Raw genomic sequence first — 19,282 nt, forward strand, 5'->3', positions numbered from 1 at the left:
CAACAAACGCAAAAGAAACTTCCAGAAAAGCATGATTCGTGCCTCGCACACACGCACAGAACTCTCTTCAGCAGGGTTTCACTATGTATGCACACTAAGGCGTACATCAATTCAGCTGAGTCGCCGTCGAAACGGAACTGTGCGCCTCCTGTCAGCAGAATCCAAGAGGTTTGGTGGAGATAGTAAGCCTATCGTTTTTTTATGTCTCTTTGGCCGTTCGCACAGGCGAAGGGTTTGGAGTGAAAATGTCTGCTGCTTCACAGTGACATTCTGTCGCTATTGGCTGGTGTCACTTTCGATACACTTTCCTGAATGGTGCGTCCTGGAACGCTCGTGGCCTACTATCGCGTCTCAGAGCATTACGGATTTGCATAGATTATCCGTAAACTGTATAGCTTTAAGGTGAAAGTGCAGAAGCAGTCCTAACTGAGTGCAATGAATTCCTATACCAGAGAAACTCGAGAGAATTTTTCACGAGGAATTCCGTAGATTCCTGGACTCTTTGTATTGGAGGAACTCAGAAGCCCACTGGATGCGTGCATTTGACAAGCACATCTCCGCCGTTCAGCCGGACGTAGAAAGTGTCCCGTTGGCAGAAAGACATCACAATTTTAGATCGGTTGATACAGAATATCAAACCTAGTCCTAATGAACTGAGTTAAATAATTCAGGGTAGTGTGGACTATCGAATGAAACAATGTGCTCCAGCGCAAGTCTAAGCCACTAACATACTTTTTACCTACAGCTGCGCGGGACGTAACAAACCTCCAGGCAAAGACCTTGATATGCGTGAGCAGACGCGCGTGGATATCCGTGTCTGTGCCTTGAGACGAGGATATCACCCCAGATGGATCTAGACTCGTTTAGACGGCGTTCCAGAAGTTCATCGTTTCTCTGCGCTTTCGGCCATTCTCTCCATCGCTGAACATGTACGCTTGGACATTTGCTCACACCCCACGAAGAGGGAGGACGACAGAAAGTCAGGAAGCGCGTCCAGACGAAACAGCGTTGGCCATGTCTCCTGGGGACTGCGTTCTCGACACTCAGTACATGGGTCGCCGTTACACTCGTATCAACTGGGGGAGGAAGCTTCTACTCAGACCAGCAACAATCTACGTACGTATGTGCATGTGTGAATGTATCTCTGTGTGCATGCAGGCGTTTGTATGCATCTATGGTTGTATGTAAAGCTACGCGGATACGTGTATGTCTACGCAAACATCTTTTGCAGCCACGTACACCGGGGACGTTGTGACGTCTCTTGACAACAAGAGGAAGTCGCTAGTCCAGACTCAAGAAGGCAACTTTTATGAAGTCTATTGGGGGAAGTAGCTTTCTGAGGCTGGACTTGCAGCCTGTCTTTCGTGTATCTCGATTTCTGTGAAGCCACGAGAAACAGACGCGCGAAGAAAAGGGGGGTGTTGGTCGCACAGTCACATGCGCGAAGTCGAGGAGACACGAGCAGTCGTTCGAGGATTGATGGGAGTTGAGAAGGGAGGTCTTTCACAGCAGGTCGTTTCCTTGGTACCAGAAACGAATTAAAAACAACGAGAACTGCACGCGAAAAGCCGAGAAAACCTGCACACAGCAACAAGACACCCCGAAGACCAGGCACACACCCCCCTTGAAGCTTTCTTTGTCCACCCGCTGGCATATTGTCGCCGTCTCGTTCTGCTCACAGCGCGACTCTCTGTCTTCGACTCTGCAAGCCTTCCTTTTGAAAGTTCGACACCTTCTGACCTGTCGCCGGTCTTCAAGAAACTTTGCTTTTTCTTTTGTTGCTGCACCTTTTCCCTGGAAGCAGGGACGTTCTGCCATCTCAGGCGTTTCAAGTTGACAGTTCGGCGGGCCGCCAACTCTACACACGACGAAGCAGTTGCCGGTCTCGGCGCTCAGTTTTTCTTCAGTTTTTATTCCGAGAAAACGTCTCTCATCACAATGCCTGCGGTCTATTGCCAGTAGGTTTTTCTGCGGTTGTGGTGACTTTGGACGCGTTTTTCACCCGTCTCTCTGCACCAGCTGTTTCATCTCGTCGGCCCGTTGGATGTCTTCGTCAGTTCGACCTTGTCTGCGTCTCTCCTTCGCTTCTCTCTTCGTCTCGTTTCTGCTTTTCACTGCTGCGGGGAGCTGCGGCTTCTCTGCTTTCGCCTCCTGCCTTTTCTTCGCGTGTATGTCCCCTCCGTGTCTCCTCTCTCTTGCTTTGTCTCTAACTTCTTCACTTTCCTTGAGCTTCTGCCTCTTACTTGTCCTTTACCTCGACCATCATCCAGTTCCTTTTCCCTCCCGCTTCACTTCGTCCTTGTTTCTTTCTTCGCCTCGTGCTCTCTTCTGCCGCGTCCGCCTTCAGGTTTTTTTCTTTATCTTTCTACGTCCTTTCCACTCTTCTCTTTTCTCCCTCTCTGCAGAGCTCTTCCGGCGACGCACCTCGCTGAGCAGGTGGGGAAGACCGTCGGCGTCACTGGCCGGGTCAAGCAACTCGAGGACGGATACGCAGTTCTCCAGACTTCCGACGGTGAGCCTCGCGCGGCGAACGAGAAAGCAGAAAGTCAGGAGAAGCTAGGGACAGAGACGGTTTAGCAGGCATGCCGAAGCGGGCTATCGAGGACGAACACACACCCCAGAAGAGGAGGGAGAGCGACCCGGAAGAGAGGGAAGAAGAAGACGATGGAGGAGGGAGAGAAGAGATAGAGGAGATCGATTGTGAGAGAAGAGCGAAACGATAAAGACGAGAGACTCGATATTTTGTTGTCTTGCTCAGGAGCAGAGGTCAAGTGTCAGTTGGCTACAGATCTGCCTCCTTGCAAGTTCCTCACAGTAACGGGAGAAGTGCAGGAAAACCTCACGCTTCTCCAGCGTGGAAATCATGTTCTTATTCCTCTGGGAGATGAACTCGGTACGCTTTCTTGGACATGAGAGAGAGGAAGGAGAGTAAATGAAAAACGCGAAGGACTTTCTAAAGACGTTTCCCCCCAAAACAACAGCAGAAATAATGAGCTCCACCTCTCTCTAGACGAATGTCGCCATTTTCATGCATCTGTACACCTACAGACGTGGAGGTCCATGAGACAGATTTCATCACCTTTCTCTCTTGTCCTCTCCTTTTCATCTGTTGTTCTCTTTGTCTCTTCTTTTTCTCCTTCTTTTTGCCCCCTTACGTCTTTTTTCCTTCTGTTCTTCTTCCGTGATAAAGCGTTCTCTCTCCGGCTCTCTTCAGTTGTTCCTGTCTCCGTTTACCTTTTGAGAGATTCTTCTCCTCTCTCTCATTCTCTTGCTCTTCTTTGAGATTTTCGCTTCCTCTTCTTAAGAATATCCTTGTCCTCTCGCATGTTTTGCGTTTTTCTTGAGATTGTCTTCTCTCCTTTCTTCACAATTTCGGTATGTTCTTCGCCTGTCTTTGCGCAGATGTCGGCCTGGCGCGAGACGTAGCGTTCCTGACGAAGCATCCGCTCTTCTCTTCCCTCTTCACCCCCGCTTGAAGACAAAAGTAGCATTTCGAATGAGAAGCTGCTTTTAGAAAGAAACATGTTAAAGTGGATTGTCTCTTTTCTCCCCCTCTTGTTCTTCTTCTGTTTCTTCCTGCGTTCAACGCTGTAGGGTCCCATGTCTGTAGGATCTCTCTCTGCATTCGTCGAACAGGCCTCTCTCTGAAAGGGCAGTGTCGGACTGTTGCTTTTCTTTTTGTTTCCTTCTTTTCTTTCTCTCGGTGTTCTCGCTCCGTGTCTCTCCGTGGTCTTCGCCTCTCTCTGTTGAAGACAGAACGAAAAGCCTAAAGTCTGGACTGAAGTAATTCAAAAGAAAAGGTCGGCGAAGCTTACAAAGAAACACTCAAAGGCATGCAACTGACTCTCAGAGTCGTTTACACTTTCCACCATTCAGTCTCGAACAGTCTTGCTGCACATAAAAACCTAAATAGAGGTAGGTCTTTCGCTCTCGGTGACTGCTTTCAAATACACATCTAACGCATATATATATATATATATATACATATATAAATATTTGTGAGCAAATCATCCAGTACTTTGACAAGTCAGAGAAGAGTTCCTGTGGCGACAGAGAGACGACCGAATCTGATTTCCCTGCTTTGCCTGAGAGCCTGCGAATGTTCGAGAGAGAACAAGTGGAATCTCACTTTTGAGAGAAATTCAGCTTCCCCACGGTCACAAACGAGCGAATCGAACGATTGATAGAAGAAAAGAGAGTAGATGCAAAACGGATTTTCGCAAGACGGGAGCGTGTGGCGCATGCGCTCTCTGGGAGTCTGTGGACGGTCTTTGAAACGCATCCGAGGCTTCAAATGTTCCAAAGAGAAACGAGAAAAAAATAGACACACGCGCAAAAACTCGCAGCCACTCACTTTTCAACCCTGCAAGTCACAGAGCCTCACCTCTCCATCCGAAATTTAAAAAAAAATGTTTCTCCCTAACACAGTGTCCGCCTACATATATACGTGCATGCTTCTCCACACCATACAGACGCACAAATACACAGACAGATACATATACAAATATACATATATACATATATATATATATATATATTGTATATATATGTATGTCTATATGTATTTACGAAGGCTTTCTGTCTGACTCGACTCTCAGGTGCAGATGCAAGCATGCATCGCTAAATCCTGAGCGGACGGACATGTTCGAAAGCGTATCTTTGGTAGCGACATGTGTGCGCTTTGCTACACGCTCAGGTGTACTTTATCCGCATGTTCCACGAGGGGAGACACCGCGCGACATGTCTCCTTGCCGCGCGTTTTTTCGACATGCATGACCCCAGGCCGCCAGTGTTGAAGAAAAAGGGGAAAATCCGAGGCAGAAGCAGCGGAGAGGAGAAAACGCTTTCAGGCCAGACGCGTTGGAGACAGCTTTCAGGTGAGAAAACGGAGAGGCCTCGAAAGCTCTTCACTGACGCTGACTCTGCTTCTTTTCGAGAGAAGCTGCAGAAAATCTCTCAAACACACCCACAAATTCTCGCTGTGATTTCCGCCTACACAACGCAGTAACCAAAAATCCACACCCAGAGTCGTACACATCATACAAAGATGTCTACTTCGCTGTCTCCACATAGACATACATAAACAACCTTTGTTTATATTTAAAGATATACATACATACATATATATAAATATATACATATATATACATATATATATATATATATATATGTATGTATTTATACACATACATATGAAAAGATACGTGTGTATCTTCCTAGGAAGATACATTCCTGCAAAGTGCAACTGAAGCAGTTGCGTGTCTCTGCGGAAAGGATGAGGCGAGCAAAACAGATTGGACTCTCTGGATGCGCGGCGCTCTTCCGGAAATCCAGAGACATCTGGAGAGAGCAGAGAAATTCGATTCGCGAAATCGCGCAAGAGTCTCAGCGAGCTGAAAAGATTATGCACAAACGTCTCTTTGTCTCTTCCTCTCTCGTTCCTTGTCTCTCTTCGTCTGCTGCCGTTCTCCCCTCCATCTCTCGGCTCTTTCTTCTCGCTTCCCCTCCGCTTCTCTTGTCCGGCTGTCGCCTCTCGTCTGCGCGTCACCACAGTTCTGCCCATCTGGGCGAACCTCCGGTTTTCTGGAACGTTTGGAACTGGACGATCGCGAGCACGAAGGCCGGCAAGTAGGCTACTACGTAGGTGACGGCAGGCAGGCGACAGAGGATGGCGACGGCGAGGAGGAAGTAGACGAGAGCCGCGAGGCTGACGCCGAGGCGCAGGACTCTCAGCAGCGACGCCCGCGAATTCTCCAGCATGTAGCGATCGAGCAGAAAGAAGTAGTAGAGTGCAGACGGAATGCACAGGAGAATAGCAGAGAAGAGACCTGGGTTGTAAGAGAATCCAGAGAACACGAAGCAAAGGACGTGGAGGACGCCGTCGACCAGAGTCAAGCCAAACGCAAGGACGCCCGTTCCGTACCACGGTCCTTGCCACAGAGCCATCAGACCGACACCTGAAAAAGAAAAAAAAACGGAAACAAAAAACGTGAAACTCCACCAGGATATCCATATGCATGCACCGATCTATTTATACGTATATACATATATATATATATATATTTATTTATTTATATTTATATATATTTATAAATATATTTATTTATATATATATATATACGTGCCTAAACCCCCCAATACATACCGACATACAAATATTAATCTATATATACGTAGATACTTATATTTATATTTTTGTATACTCATCGATGCGTTTGAACCTGTCAATGAATCAACCCGTTCACATATTTTTACGTAGATTCTTCGCTATGCGTTTGTAGATGCGCCTGCAGGTGGGATGCAGACGAGTGAAGTAAAAGATATGTATATGTCCTTGTGCATGTCTTCTCGCTGTCTCTCGACCTCCATCCTGTTTCTTGTGTATGCTTCTGCCGTTGCCGCTTTCCCTTGCATCATCACTTTCGCCTCCGTCTCTCTCTGTCTCCCTCTCTCTCTCTCCTTCTCGTTCGCTCGCTTTCTCGCGCTCTCTCTATCTCCCTCTGTCTCTCTCCTTCTCGTTCGCTCGCTTTCTCGCGCTCTCTCTGTCTCCGTCCCTCTCTCTCTCTCCTTCTCGTTCGCTCGCTTTCTCGCGCTCTCTCTGTCTCCGTCCCTCTCTCTCTCTCCTTCTCGTTCGCTCGCTTGCTCGTTTTTTATCTTCGCGAGGTTCCGGTTGCTTGTGTTGCACTCTTTTTTTCCGGTTTTCGCTGTCTCGCGTCTGGTCGCGCTCTGCGGAGTTTTCTGGGAGCAGCCGTGAGTACCTCCGACATGCAGGAAAGAGAACACCATGACGGAGGCGTCGCTGAGGAAGTCAGGCTCCCAGGAGGTCTTCCCGCAGAGCGTTTTGAGGACGAGGTTCGCGTGCGCCTTGAAGGGAGACCTGCGCGCGTCCAGTCCGTTCAGTCCATTTTCCTCGAACAAGTGGAAGCAGAAGAGCGCAGGGCCGATGGCCAGCCAGCTGCGGGGAGTCACGATGCATCCGAAGCCGGCGAAGACGGCGAAGAGCAGCAGGTAGCCTGCGCCGAACGCGCAGGCAGGCCATTTGTAGAGAACCTCGACGACGTCTGCCCAGGCAATGTTGTACTTTCCGAAAGGCGGACCTGGAGCAGAGAGCGTGAGGAGCATCGACAGCGCCCAGAGAAGCATCCAAATGATTCGCTTCATCTCCAAACTCGCCCCGAGACCACTGGCGCTCACCAAGAACGAGCCTTGCAGCGCGGCCGAGCAGCGCGGCGAGGCGCCCACAGGCGAAGCCAGCGAAGGCGTCTCTTCATCCGACGACGCCGGCAGCGGCCGGAACCTCGGAGACTCCCGTTGCTCGGCAGACAGCAGCGACGTCCTGCATGCATCCGAGAAAGACGCTGGCGGCAACGACCAAGCTGTCGAGCGGGCCGGAGGCGGTGCGGCGGAAGCAGAAGACGAAGAGGAAGAAGAAGCTGCGCCGTGCTCCACGTCAAACGACGCATGCACTTCCCCGTGATGGGGAGCCGTAGCGAGTTCCGACATGGCGGCGGAGAACAGGCAGCGCGACAGAGAGGCGAGGACGAAGGCGAGAGGCGAGGACGAAGGAGAGAGGCGAGGACGAAGGAGAGAGGCGAGGAAGAAGAAGGCAAAAGAGGAAGAAGAGAGGACGCGGGATGAGACAGGGGCAGAGAACGGAAGGGAATGGAGAAGAAGAGAGTCAAAGGAGAAAAAGCATCCAAGAAGATAGACACGAGGTGGACGAAGAGGAAGAAAGAACTTGACAAGAGTTGAGAGTCGGGCGATCCTCTCGCTAGCGCCTTCGTAGGCGCCGAGTTCGTTCCACGACGCCGCGAGAGGCGTCTTTTCTTTGTCTTTTTCGAGTCTCGCAGAAAGACTTCTTCGCTCGACTCCCTTTAGAAAAAAAGACGAAAACTTCGAAGCATCAGAGACTGTCTCCTCTCGTTCCTGGCCCTCGATAGCGGAGAAGAGACCTCTCACAGGAAGACAGAGGAGGAGGCCAGGAGGAAAGGCGGAGACCTGGAAGCACCCGTCATTCGCGTTGCTGGGCAAGTTGTTCTGTCCAGAAAACGCGAGCGAAAAGTCCAGGGAAAAAAGAGAAGAAATATGAAAAAAAGCTGAAGAGCGCGTCGGCGAGCCCCGCTATCTTTGCGTGCTGCGCCCGAGTAGTCGCGAGCACGCGTCTGCGCGTCCGCGCGAAAAATGGAACTCTCTCTGGGGAGGAGGATGCCCTGTTTGTTTCTGCAGCGGAGAAAAAAGTTTGTTTTCCGGAAACATGCTAGGGGAGACACCCTTCTTGGCACACAACGTCGACTCGCTCTTTTCTTTTCTCTTTGACCCCACCAAGGCGCCTCGAAAGGCCTCGTTGCCCTCAAAAAACAAACGTCTGCGCGCGCGAGTGTATCCTGACGCGAGCGAATACGAGTTTTTTTGTGACCGATCAATAAAAATGGACACAGTTGCAAAGAGACAAGCACCGCCTCGACCTGAACACAGGAACAGCTGGTCCATGTTAACCGGTAAACACTGCGGCCCTCTCGCTCTCGAGTCCCAGCACTCTGCGCGTTGCTAGCGGCTACTTGGCGTTCCTTGCTGTAGCCTCAATTTCGATAGCAAAAGAGAAACTCTTTCTCCACTGCTTTCTGTCTACATCTACACCTCCAACACAACCTCTGTCGTCGCGTGCATTGATCCAGACGCCGTTGCCCCGGCTGCATACAGGCTTAGAGACTTGCTCTGTCGACTGCGGTCGCGGTCGGCGAAATTCGCATCTCGAGAGATCCAGGAGACTTAACAAAGACGCGCCTTGCTCGCGCGAAAAAACGGATTTTAACTTTCACACCTGGTACCGCTGCCTCTGCATGCGCGTCGCTTCATGTCCACGGCCTTCCCTCCACTCCCCTTTCTCTTCATGTGCGGTCTGCCTTCTTAAATGCTTTCCCTCTGGTCGATCTACCTCCTGAAATTTGTGCAGAGAAAGAGCTCCTCTTGCCAAGGTGACAGTGGATCGCTGCGTCTCGCGCCTTTCTTCTGAATCAGAGACAGCCCTTCCGTCTTGCGTGGGTGATGCTGAAATCTAAGGTTCCGTTAAACACATCCACCTGTAGACGGTGAGAACGCCTCCTCGCTCCCCCATTTAGACCTCTTGACGTTCAGCTTTTTTCCCCCAGTTCTAAAATAAAAAGAAGTAGAACCTATGCGGAAACACAGTAGGTTCCTTTCCATGCGTTCTTTATAGATTCCGAAGGAGAAGCAGAAAAACGTTTCCTGAAAAACGTTCGTGTGTATGCCTTCTCCAGGACGCGACGAGGCATCTTTCCCCTGCTAAGGCTGTAGGCAGCGAACTCACCGAAAAAGGAACAGTTTACCTTTTCACATTTTCCGAGAGTCCACGCGCGTCCAAGGTTCGATTTCTGTCTCAAGATTGCCTGATTCGCACTTTCAACAGACTGAAAGTTCCTTTTCTTCTGCGGTGAAGGCCCTCGGTTTCTCCTCTTTTCGACAGAGAGGAACTCGCACCTCTGTGCCTCGACAGGAGGAAAACGCGGATTCTGCCGAGTCAGAGAGCAACTGCTCTTCTCTCGAAAACAAAGCTCGCACCTCGAATCGCGAACAACTTCTCGAGAAAAAAAACGTTTCGCCATGGAAACGAAATACACAGAAATACCATTTCCTCAAAAAGCCTCTCAAATAACGAAAAATCGATATATATATATATATACATATACGCCAGGCCTCTGTATGCATGCATATATATAAGTATATATAAGTATATATATATATATATATATGTGGAAATCTGTGTATCCGTGTCTATATAGAGAGGAAGAAGCACGTGCAGACGCGTCCGAAGTTGCGTTCGAAAGGAAGTTACACAACAGAACGCCGAGATGTTTCTCCCTTTTTTTCTTGCTCGTCTTTTCTCCCCCTCTGACGCTTCCTCAATTTTGCTCTCTCTCTCGCGTCTCAGCTCTAGTTCGTCCTTCACCCATCTGATTGATTTCTCTTCCGTCTGCGTTTCTCTCTCTCCTGGCTGCTCAGGCGCAACGCCTTCAAGCAGAAACTCGCTTTGCTTCTCAAAATCTCGCCTATCTTCTGGCCTCTGCATGTAGGTATTTGTATCTGCGTGTCTTTATTTGTAGATGTTTGCGTGTATGTCGGAATGAAGGATTCGTTCCGGATTCTGCTGCGAGTCTCTGCCAGAAGGATGCAGAGTTCAGTTGGTCCGCATGCCGCGGTGCCTCTCGTCTTTTCCTTTTCCTGCTTTTTTAATGGAAGTCCGAGTCGGACGAAGACACTCGCGGGGCTCCCAAAGCGTCTTTCTCCAGCGAGATTCCGTTTGCATGCGCAGGAAGACTGCCTGCCTCAGCTGTCTCTTCTCTCTTCCGTCTGCATGCTGTCTCCGAAGCTGAGGAAGGCGAGTGGAAAAAGTGTCTCCGTTTCCCGCGAGGCCGGAATCGGAGACTGTTTCCTTCGAAGGGAGAAGCAGAGAAGCCTCGCGAAGGAGCTCCTCGAGCCTTCGCGAAAAAGCGAGTAAACTCCTCCTGTAAAAAAGGCGCATGCACAGACACACCTCAAAGAAACAGCAGTCGCGCCTTTGTAGCAGTCGACAAATCGAAAAACGAAACGAAACGCTCCCAGACGGAGTCGAACACTCCCGCGTCGAGACACCACAAAGGTTAGTACAGGCATAGAGAGATGGAACCTGTGGGGATGAGATTCGCGAATTTCTCACTCGTAGACTGGGGAACTCCTCCGGTCCTGCTCGATCTTTCCATCCTTGTCTCTCTCGAAAGACTTCTGCGCGTTCCGTTCGGGGCAGAGACAAGCGATCTGCGCGAAAAAGTCGAAAAACGAGGACGGCTACCAGCGCCACTACCAGCCTGAGTGCAGAGACACAGGGAACCGACGGAGGGCAGATGTTCTCGCTGAAGAACCACCGGCGAGAAAGACAGACGCGCTTGGTCGAGAAGAGAAGAAAACCAGCTTCACTGCAGTTTGAAGTGGAAGTTAAAGTTTATCTGTACAGTGTAAGGGGGAAGAAGTTTAGGCTACTCGTGAAACATTTCTGCAATAAAGAACTTCATATATTTCAGAGGAAGCAACGCACAGAAAACGTTGAAAAAAAATCACCTGTGAAACACGAGGCAGCGAAAGCAAATATCCCTAGGGATGACGACACACAGATGAAAAGAAGACAGAACAGAAAGAGAAAAGAAGACAGAAAAGAACTTACACCGGCAACCGAAAGTGGAACCAAGGCTCCTCTTCAGGAGGCAACCACTGTCGCGCTGAGGGCTCGAAAAAACGAACTTCATCTCCTCCTGAAAAATAAAACTCTTCACAGTTAACTCATGGTATGTCCGTGCATATTTCTCTATCGGTCTCTCTATTTGAGCAGGTAGGTCCCGCTCTGTGTCTAACCGTATCTCTAGTTCTCTACATACACACATATGCATGTATATATTTGAATATGTACAAAAGGATAGATGCATGAATAGGTGCTGTCATGCCTAAAATGTCGATGCATATCCATATTCATGTACAAAGGCAAATAGATATATATACAGCCACATAGGTAGACATGTAAATACAAACAGATTTATACCAGTATACAGATATATACATATATATACATATATTTAAATATGTATTTAGAAAAAAGTACCATAACACTGTGAACACTTCTACAAATGGGCACATACACATATTCATAGACCTATATATATATATATATATATGCATATATGTATATGCAGATGTGTATGTGGTCGCAGCTATATATTTCTATACATGGATATCTGTTTATATACGTATATATATATATGCGTATGTATATATATATATATATATATATATATATATATATATGTACAAGCATGCATACGTGCTTTTCATTTTTTCGCGACTCGGAATAAGAGGGGCGCTTACGGCGGGAAGCAACGGCGAGGAGCAAAGTTTCTCCGAAGCGATAGAAAGAAGTTAGAGAGGCGCCCTGAAAATAAATGGTGGAGTTTTTCAGTGAGGAGCGTGAAAAAGGTTGCAGAGACAGTGCGAAGCAGAGAAGGAAGGAGACAAAAGGAGAGGGCGAGAAGAAGAGAAAAAACAAGCGAACGCGGAGAGAAAATGGCGGGAGAAATAGAGACGAAAGACTCACGAGTGAAGAGAAGAGAGACGCAGGAGTGAAGAGAAGAGAGACGTGAGATGACGAGAAGAGGAGAGAGATACAGGAATGAAGGGAAGAGAAGAAAGAGAGAAGAGGAAGGGTGAGAAGAGATGACGGAGATAAGAGGAAAGAGAAAGAGGAAAGAGAGAGGAAAGAGAGAAGAAAGAGGAAAGAGATAGAGAAGAGCGGAACGGGAGAAGCCAGTGTGTGTTTCGATTTACTTCGAAATTTTCAAGGATGAAGCGATCAGCAGGAAGAAAGGATGTGCCAGAGTTTCCCTCTGATGCGGCGTTGCTTCGAGGGGCCTCAGCCTCTCGTACGTCAAAGCTCAGGAAAAAGCTCTGAAAAAGCGGAGAAAAATTAAAAAAAAGGAAAAACGAATGAATGCAGGAATCCCACCTAATAAGGCAGAAGACAGGAAAGACAGAGGAAGAGAGGACGAAGAAAGAGAGGAGATACATAACTCCAAGACGAGAAGAGAACGCAGCTGTGCAGATGCACGCGCACAAGGAAGAACACGATTCTGAACAAAAGAGAGAACAGAGGAAAGGCAGACAGAGAAGAAAGGAGAAGAGAAGACGAGAGAGAAAAAAATGTTCACTTACGCCTTTGCCGTTTACGACGCTCATTGCGAAGATGGCTTCCTTCGTGAAGATGAGCTGCGTGGGTGCCCGCGACGAACTGGGGAATTTGTAGAGCACTGGAACATGAAAAACAATTGAAAAAAACTTTGGAACGTCAGAGACACACATGACGAAAAGAAAACGAGTCGACATTCGGAGAGAAGCCAGGCGGGCAGCACGGGTCCTCGAGGCTCCTCACAGAAGAACGAGAGGGGAGACAGAGAGAGCGACGAGAGAAAGAGGTGAAAGAGTGAGAGAGGAGACAGAGAAAGAAGAGAGAATGGGTGACGAGAGACAGCGAGTGGAGGAAGAGGAAAGAGACAGTATAAAAACGCGACTCACGAGATGCTTTTTTTAAATCGTAGTAGAGAATCTGTCCATCCTCGAGCGCGACAGCCAGCCGCGTTTGCTTCGTCGGATCGATAGCAAGGGAGGAAATCGGCGACCGAGCCTGAGAAAACGTCCACCACATTTTCACCCGTTCGTTTTTAGGTTTTTTCTCCTCTCCATTTTCCTTCTCTGTTCTCTCTTCTGTCTCCCCTGTTTGTCCGCGCTTCTTCCTCTGTTGATCCTTTCTCGTTTTTCTCTCTTATTTGAGTCGTGTTCGGGGACTCACGCCGACAATCCCAATAGCTCCCGAGATGTCCATCAGAGCCACGCTGAACATCGCAAACGTTCTCGCCGCTGAGAAGAAAAGAAGAGAGAACAACTCGATTTCAAACTCCTCTCTCGGATGCTGTTCGTACACCAAACAGCTTCCTGGGGCGTCCGTTGCAACACTCTGTCACCGCTTCTCTTCCTGCTTGTCTCCTTATTCCGCAGCTCTGTCTCTGTCTCTTCTTCCCCGAACGCAGAAGGCCTTTCGCCTTGCTTCTTCCTTCGCTCGTGCAGAGACACACGAGCGTCGAGAAGGTTTTCTTTCGCGACAGGCGCCTCCCTGCCCTGCTTCTGCTTCCCTCTCAACTGCGGTGCATCCCAAGTGGACTTGTGTTCGTCCTCGTCTTGTTTCCTCCCAGTTGTGTGGACCTTAAAAACTCTTGCTTTCAACTCTCCTCGGACTTTCTTCCAGACGCACTGCTGAAGACGACGACGCCTGAGCTGTGAACAATGTGCCTGACGCCGCCTGCCTCTTCGGTGACTTTTACGCGCTTCCGGAGGGTGCCGGCTCTCGTCAGAATCCTGGAACAAGCGAACAAAGTGAAAACAACTGGCGCAAGAAAACATCGCGGCTGCAGAAGAGACATCTTCTCTTTCGCTCTTTCCTCGCATTCTTGTCGGATTGCAGGCGCTATCCCTGCGCCTTCCGTCTGGGTGTCAGAGGCGAAAACTCTCGCGTCTGAGTCGCTCTTGGACTGGCAACCACGCGAGACAAATCACGCACTCTTTCTCACGCGCGGCGCTGTCTCTCTCTCTGCTTTTTCTCCCTGCATGTTCGTGTAGGTTTCAAAGCACCGCTCAGGAGAACAGAGAGGAGACAGAAGAAAAGATTTCCTTTCTTAGCACTGGAAGCAGCGAGCGTTAGCGGCTGGCATTCCTTTCTCCACGCTTTGCGTCTGCTTCATCCAGGCACTGCGAGTCTAGCCGGCACCCTCTGCCTTCCCGTTCAAACGTCGTCTGTGACTACAGAAACTCGCGTTTTCTCGCTGTTTTCTACGGCCTTCTTCAGTGTGCCAGTGACTCTCACTGTCTGCGTAAAAGACACAAGAGAGCTCTAGGAGTTGCGGTTGTCAAGGTCGAAAAGCGAGTAACACGGAAGAGCGTCATTTTAGGTTAGGAAGAGCGGTCGTGAGTCAGTTGGGGAACGGCATACGTGATCCATCCTTGCGAGTCCGAGAGGAGAAACATTTTTTCGCCTTTGTGGGAGATGACGAGAAAGTTTGTGACTTTTCGCTCCGAGGAAGAAGATAAAAACGGATGCTGAAGATAAACAAAAAAGAGAGGACAGGAATTAAAGGGGAGAAGGTAAAAGGAAACAGAGACAAGGCAGAGAAACAGGGAGAAGCGACAGAAGAGGCACACACAGAGCGTGTCAGAAAGAAGAGGAGGAGCAGCATCCAACAAGAGAGAGAAACGGACCAAAAACAGAAAACAGAAGAAAAGGAGCAAATGTGACAGGAAAATTCCGTGTACGCAAAAAGAGAAAACCTGTCGCCAAAGAAATGAAAATCAGGGAAAGAAAACGCGGAAGAGAAATAAAGAAATGTTCCACACAGGGATACAGATACGACAGAACTCCTCGCTGGAAAACAGAAACGAAAAAAATCCAGTTCGGAAAAAAAACTTCTCTGCTCCGTTGCATATCAATACCTGCACCACTTCGCATATATATATATATATATTTAGACAGTTGTAAATGCGTACCCACACGCACAGAAACACCTACATAAACGTGTGTAGATGAGCAGAAATGAGATTTTCAGATGCATTCAAATGCACAGCCAAAAAGCAGAAAAATGTGAATAAACGCGCAGAAGGGAAGAAGAAAGCCAATGATATATGTATTTAAGTGAGAGCCACACGCACATAAAGATGTAAATGACAACGTGTGAGTGAAGAAGAGTGAAAACGACAGAGATTCCCCTGCTTACATGAACGAGCACGTCCGGTTCCAGTTTCACTTTCGGCTTGAGCGCGAGGGATCGCGCGACTTTCTCCTTGAATTCAACATTGCGTTCTGCCATTCCGAAAAGAAAAAATGCGAGTTGAATCCTAACCTTTTCTTCTCGTCAAACCCCACTTTTCTCAACGCACCCCGGAGAAGAACGGATGCAAACATAAGAAGATAGAAGCACACATTCACGTAATTACATATATATATATATACATATATATACATATATATATACATATATATACATATATATATACATATATATACATATATATATATATATGCAAATATATGCATTAGTACCAACACGTGTACCTGTGATTCATGCAAGTATACAGATATATATGTGAATACGTATACAGACAGGTACGCATATCCACGTACACGAAGGTGTGTACATATGTACGTAACCGTAGGAGTATGCACACAAATATACGCACATGAATCCATTTCACCCAGAGACCGTGTTTTTTATTTACAGTTGGTGCAGTCGAAAGACCGAATTGAACAAAAACGCTCTTCAGCGTCCTTGCGGCGCTCGGGAAGGCACAGATAGCGCACCTGGAGAACAAGACGAGGAACTGCCTCCTTGCGATTCGTTCTGTCTCCTGTTGTTCATGTGGGGACAGACGGAGACAGTTGTGAGACGCGTGGAGACGGAGAGAACTCGAAGCTCGCCCGACATATCGAGGGCGGCAAGGAAGGAGTCTGGTCAGGAAAAGCAGGATTTTTGTGTCAGTTTTTACATATTGTTTGAGATTTTTTCACTAGTTTTTTACTCACATTTGTAGCAGCATTTCTGATTCACTGTTCGTCGAAGTCAAGTTGTCTCGTGTTAACATTCTTGCGAGTGAGGGTGGAGAACCGCATTTGCTGCAGCTTTTTTCTCACTTTCGCCCTCGCTTTCCTGTTGCAGTCTGTGTCCCCAGAAACTGCAGGTAATGTCTCACCTTGTACTCGTTTACCTCACTAGAACGAGCTGGAAACAATCGCTTTAATCCCGTTCAGACACATGGAAGCGCAGATCGTTTGTCACTCGTTTGAACATATAAACAAATGCCAAAGATCCTGCTTAGCAGCTCCCGAACTTCCAACAGAGTGACAGTTCGGACTGAGTCCTGCCCGAGTTTCGCGCCCAGTCCTCCCTACCTTCGTCAGGTCGGTGAAACGCGGCGAAAGCTGCGACAGGCGAAGCGTGACCAGTAGCAAGCGACGCCAGAACTTCCCCATCCCCTCCAGCTGGGAAGAGAGAAAGCACGCCGCTGCGCGAGCAAGTGGCGACCAGAACAACCGGGAAAGGAGCTGAGACACACGAGAAGAGAGTTGCAGAAGGAACCGGTCGATGGAGAGCAAGTCGACAGCCAGAGGAGAAGAGGGAGAAAAGAGACGACATGGACAATCGAAAAAGAGATGAACGAGAACAAGGGCAAGAACAGGAGATAGCACACAGGCGAAGGAGAGAGCGGGTCAAAGAGGGAACAGGAGAGAAAACAAGAGAGAAAACAAAAGAGAAAACGAAAGAGAGTACAAGGAAGAGAAGAGAGCAGATGTGAGCGAACGGGAGAGAAGAGAGGTGAGAGAAAAACGGCAAGAGACCTACGCGACTTTCTGGAAAAGCGGACAGCCGAGGCTCCAAGCATGAAAGGATCTTTTCGTCACAAAGCCAGCATACGAGGAAAGGCAGAACAGCAACTGAGAGAGCGTCGTCACCCAGGACTCACAAACAAGCAAAACGAAATAATAGAGGAGGAAGAAGGAAAACGACAAGAAGCGCAGATGTGCTCTCCGTGTTGTTCTCTGCAGAGGCTTTTGCTTGCTGGCTTTAATGTTGTTCTCGGCGATAGAAAGCGTGAAGTGGTGTCTTTCTTCTCCCGGTTTTTTCTCCTTCCTGCTGCCGCACTTACTGGAAGAGGCACGGTTGGTTTTCCCTCCCGGGTGCAAAGGGAGGAGAGCGAAAAAATGCACTGGCTCATGCGTCTGAAGAAAAAAAGGCGAGAGATAAGCAGCTGAAACGCAAGTCGAGAGTTCGCTGGAACTCGATCGGCAGTGACGACTCGCAGTGGGAGAAAGAGGCGCAAGATCTCGTCTCAGAGACCATCACTCCCAGAAGAGAGAGAAGAAACGGATGGAACGGTGGACAGCCACCACAGAACGCCGAGAGGGGGGCGCTCACACGCAGACGAATTCGAGGAGCATGCAGGGAACAGAAGGAATGCTGAATAAGGCAAACGGGGAAACCGTGAAGGATGGAGACATGGAAACGAGGAAGAAAACTCACCAGCAGGGGCTGCTTCTCCAAGAGGAAAGGCGCGTCGCGGAAAGGCCAGACGACACCAGCTTCGTCCCTGCGACACTCTCGAGGCGAAAGTCGTGCCATGCGACCTTCAAGAATCTTCCTCGCTTCTGTGGAGGATCCAGACGGAACGGAATCAGACAAAGGAGAGAAAGAAGAAGAGAGAGAAGAACCTGAAGCAGAAGAAGACGAAGGAGAAGAAGAGAACGGAGAAGATGCCAGAGAAGCGGAAGAAGAGGAGGGACAGGAAAGACGCCTTGTGTCGGTGGAGAAGCATTCTTCTCGGGAGAGAGCCAGACAGTTGGAAGGTCGCGAGGCGTCACAAAAAAGGGATTTTTCGTCATTTCTGAGCGCCTCGTCAGAGGGAGGAGAAGCAACTACGAAGGCAACAACAGAGGCGCCTTTGCCATTTGGCTGCCTGTCGCATCCGAAAGTGGAAGAGAACAGACCGAGACAGAGGAAAAGAGGAAATAGTCTGGGCCACCCTGTTCGTGCGTGCGTCCTGATTAACCCCTGAGATCTTCGTGCTTTCTCCTTCTCCTTTCTCGCTTTCTTTTGAGCCTGTGGGGAGGTGTGAGTCCACTGGGAGACTGAGGGCGGTCTTTCCTCTATCTGTTCACGAGGGCCAGGAAGGCGCTTGGAGACTGACTCTGGCGTGGAGAAGCTGCCGTTGCTTCTAACGCCGTTCGCAACTGAAAGGGAACGATAACTGCGGCTTGGGGACAGAGCGAGGAAGCGCCTGTGCTGCGGGCACCGCCACCAGTGAACCGCCTGCTCAGCAGCCATGCATCCCTGGTGGCCAGACGCTGCTGTTGCCTGCCTCCTCCTGGCGTCCGCTTCTCTCTTTTGGGGGCTCGTTTTCTTCGCTCGTTTTTCGCCGCCGCGGAAATGGAGACAGGGAGAGGCTGCCTCATCCATGGTTTTGCAGCGGATTTAGAGAAGGCAAGGGAACACGGACGGATCTCGGAACCCAGCCACTGTCAACGAAGTATCGACAATGTGCCCAGCAAAGCGATGTCGACACATATGCACATGCAAATAATACACATAGATATGCACGAATATGCAATTATGTACATGTTTTATACGCTTGCACGCCGTGCGCACGGACCCTGTGTAGGTTTCTTTCGAGCGGATGTTCCGGCAGGCCTGTGGGGAGAAGTGGAGAAAAGCCGCGCCTGTCAAACAAAAACGTCTATGACTGTTCCTGGTGTCCTTGATGATGCACAGAGTTCGACGTCGGCGGGAAAGCCTCTTCTCGACTCGACAGCAAATTGCCCAGCGAGGCTGCTGACATGCATCTCTGCCCGCTAAAATGGATACCGGCGTGCGTGTTTGCTTACAGGTGTTTGCGGAATTCGCCACAATTCACACATTTGAAGGCAAAGTGCTAAATTCACCGGTTTACATGTACCGTAAGATTTGCTTGTCACGTCGGGGCCAGCAGCTCGGCCCAGCTCGCACGTTCGCCGGCTGGAGGGGCAGCTAAGCATGCTCACCCCGCTACAAAAGGGACTTGTTCAGTGAGCCTAAAGTACCTGTATAACGGAGTTTCAACGGTGCAGGGCAGAAGCGAAAAGCTCTAGAAAGCGGTGGACTGTACGGCCAAG

The 19,282-nt window shown here is 49.2% G+C and overlaps 3 protein-coding genes across 3 annotated transcripts; 1 reads left to right on the forward strand and 2 right to left on the reverse strand.

The window, feature by feature from the left end:
• Positions 1 to 1,470: 1,470 nt before the first annotated feature.
• On the forward strand, positions 1,471 to 3,941 carry TGME49_238110 (replication factor a protein 3 protein). Its single transcript, XM_002366462.2, has 4 exons — positions 1,471 to 1,958; positions 2,406 to 2,512; positions 2,759 to 2,893; positions 3,403 to 3,941. The coding sequence occupies exons 1-4, from the start codon at positions 1,939 to 1,941 to the stop codon at positions 3,474 to 3,476; spliced, it is 336 nt and encodes a 111-aa protein (XP_002366503.1). The 5' UTR covers positions 1,471 to 1,938; the 3' UTR covers positions 3,477 to 3,941.
• TGME49_238130 (hypothetical protein) lies at positions 3,559 to 9,608 on the reverse strand. The gene is made up of 2 exons (XM_002366464.2): positions 6,759 to 9,608; positions 3,559 to 5,957 (listed from the first exon to the last, which is right to left on the reverse strand). Exons 1-2 carry the CDS (start codon positions 7,501 to 7,503, stop codon positions 5,545 to 5,547), a joined length of 1,158 nt encoding a protein of 385 aa, XP_002366505.1. The 5' UTR covers positions 7,504 to 9,608; the 3' UTR covers positions 3,559 to 5,544.
• TGME49_238140 (hypothetical protein) lies at positions 9,245 to 19,282 on the reverse strand. The gene is made up of 15 exons (XM_018780520.1): positions 17,658 to 19,282; positions 17,284 to 17,356; positions 16,529 to 16,681; positions 15,941 to 16,087; positions 15,357 to 15,442; positions 14,579 to 14,685; positions 13,844 to 13,947; positions 13,385 to 13,452; positions 13,111 to 13,219; positions 12,751 to 12,845; positions 12,367 to 12,486; positions 11,911 to 11,974; positions 11,216 to 11,303; positions 10,715 to 10,862; positions 9,245 to 10,523 (listed from the first exon to the last, which is right to left on the reverse strand). The coding sequence occupies exons 1-15, from the start codon at positions 18,588 to 18,590 to the stop codon at positions 10,248 to 10,250; spliced, it is 2,571 nt and encodes an 856-aa protein (XP_018637697.1). The 5' UTR covers positions 18,591 to 19,282; the 3' UTR covers positions 9,245 to 10,247.

This window comes from Toxoplasma gondii, chromosome VI, assembly GCF_000006565.2.
Source record: "Toxoplasma gondii ME49 chromosome VI, whole genome shotgun sequence".
NCBI classification, from domain to species: Eukaryota; Apicomplexa; class Conoidasida; order Eucoccidiorida; family Sarcocystidae; genus Toxoplasma; species Toxoplasma gondii.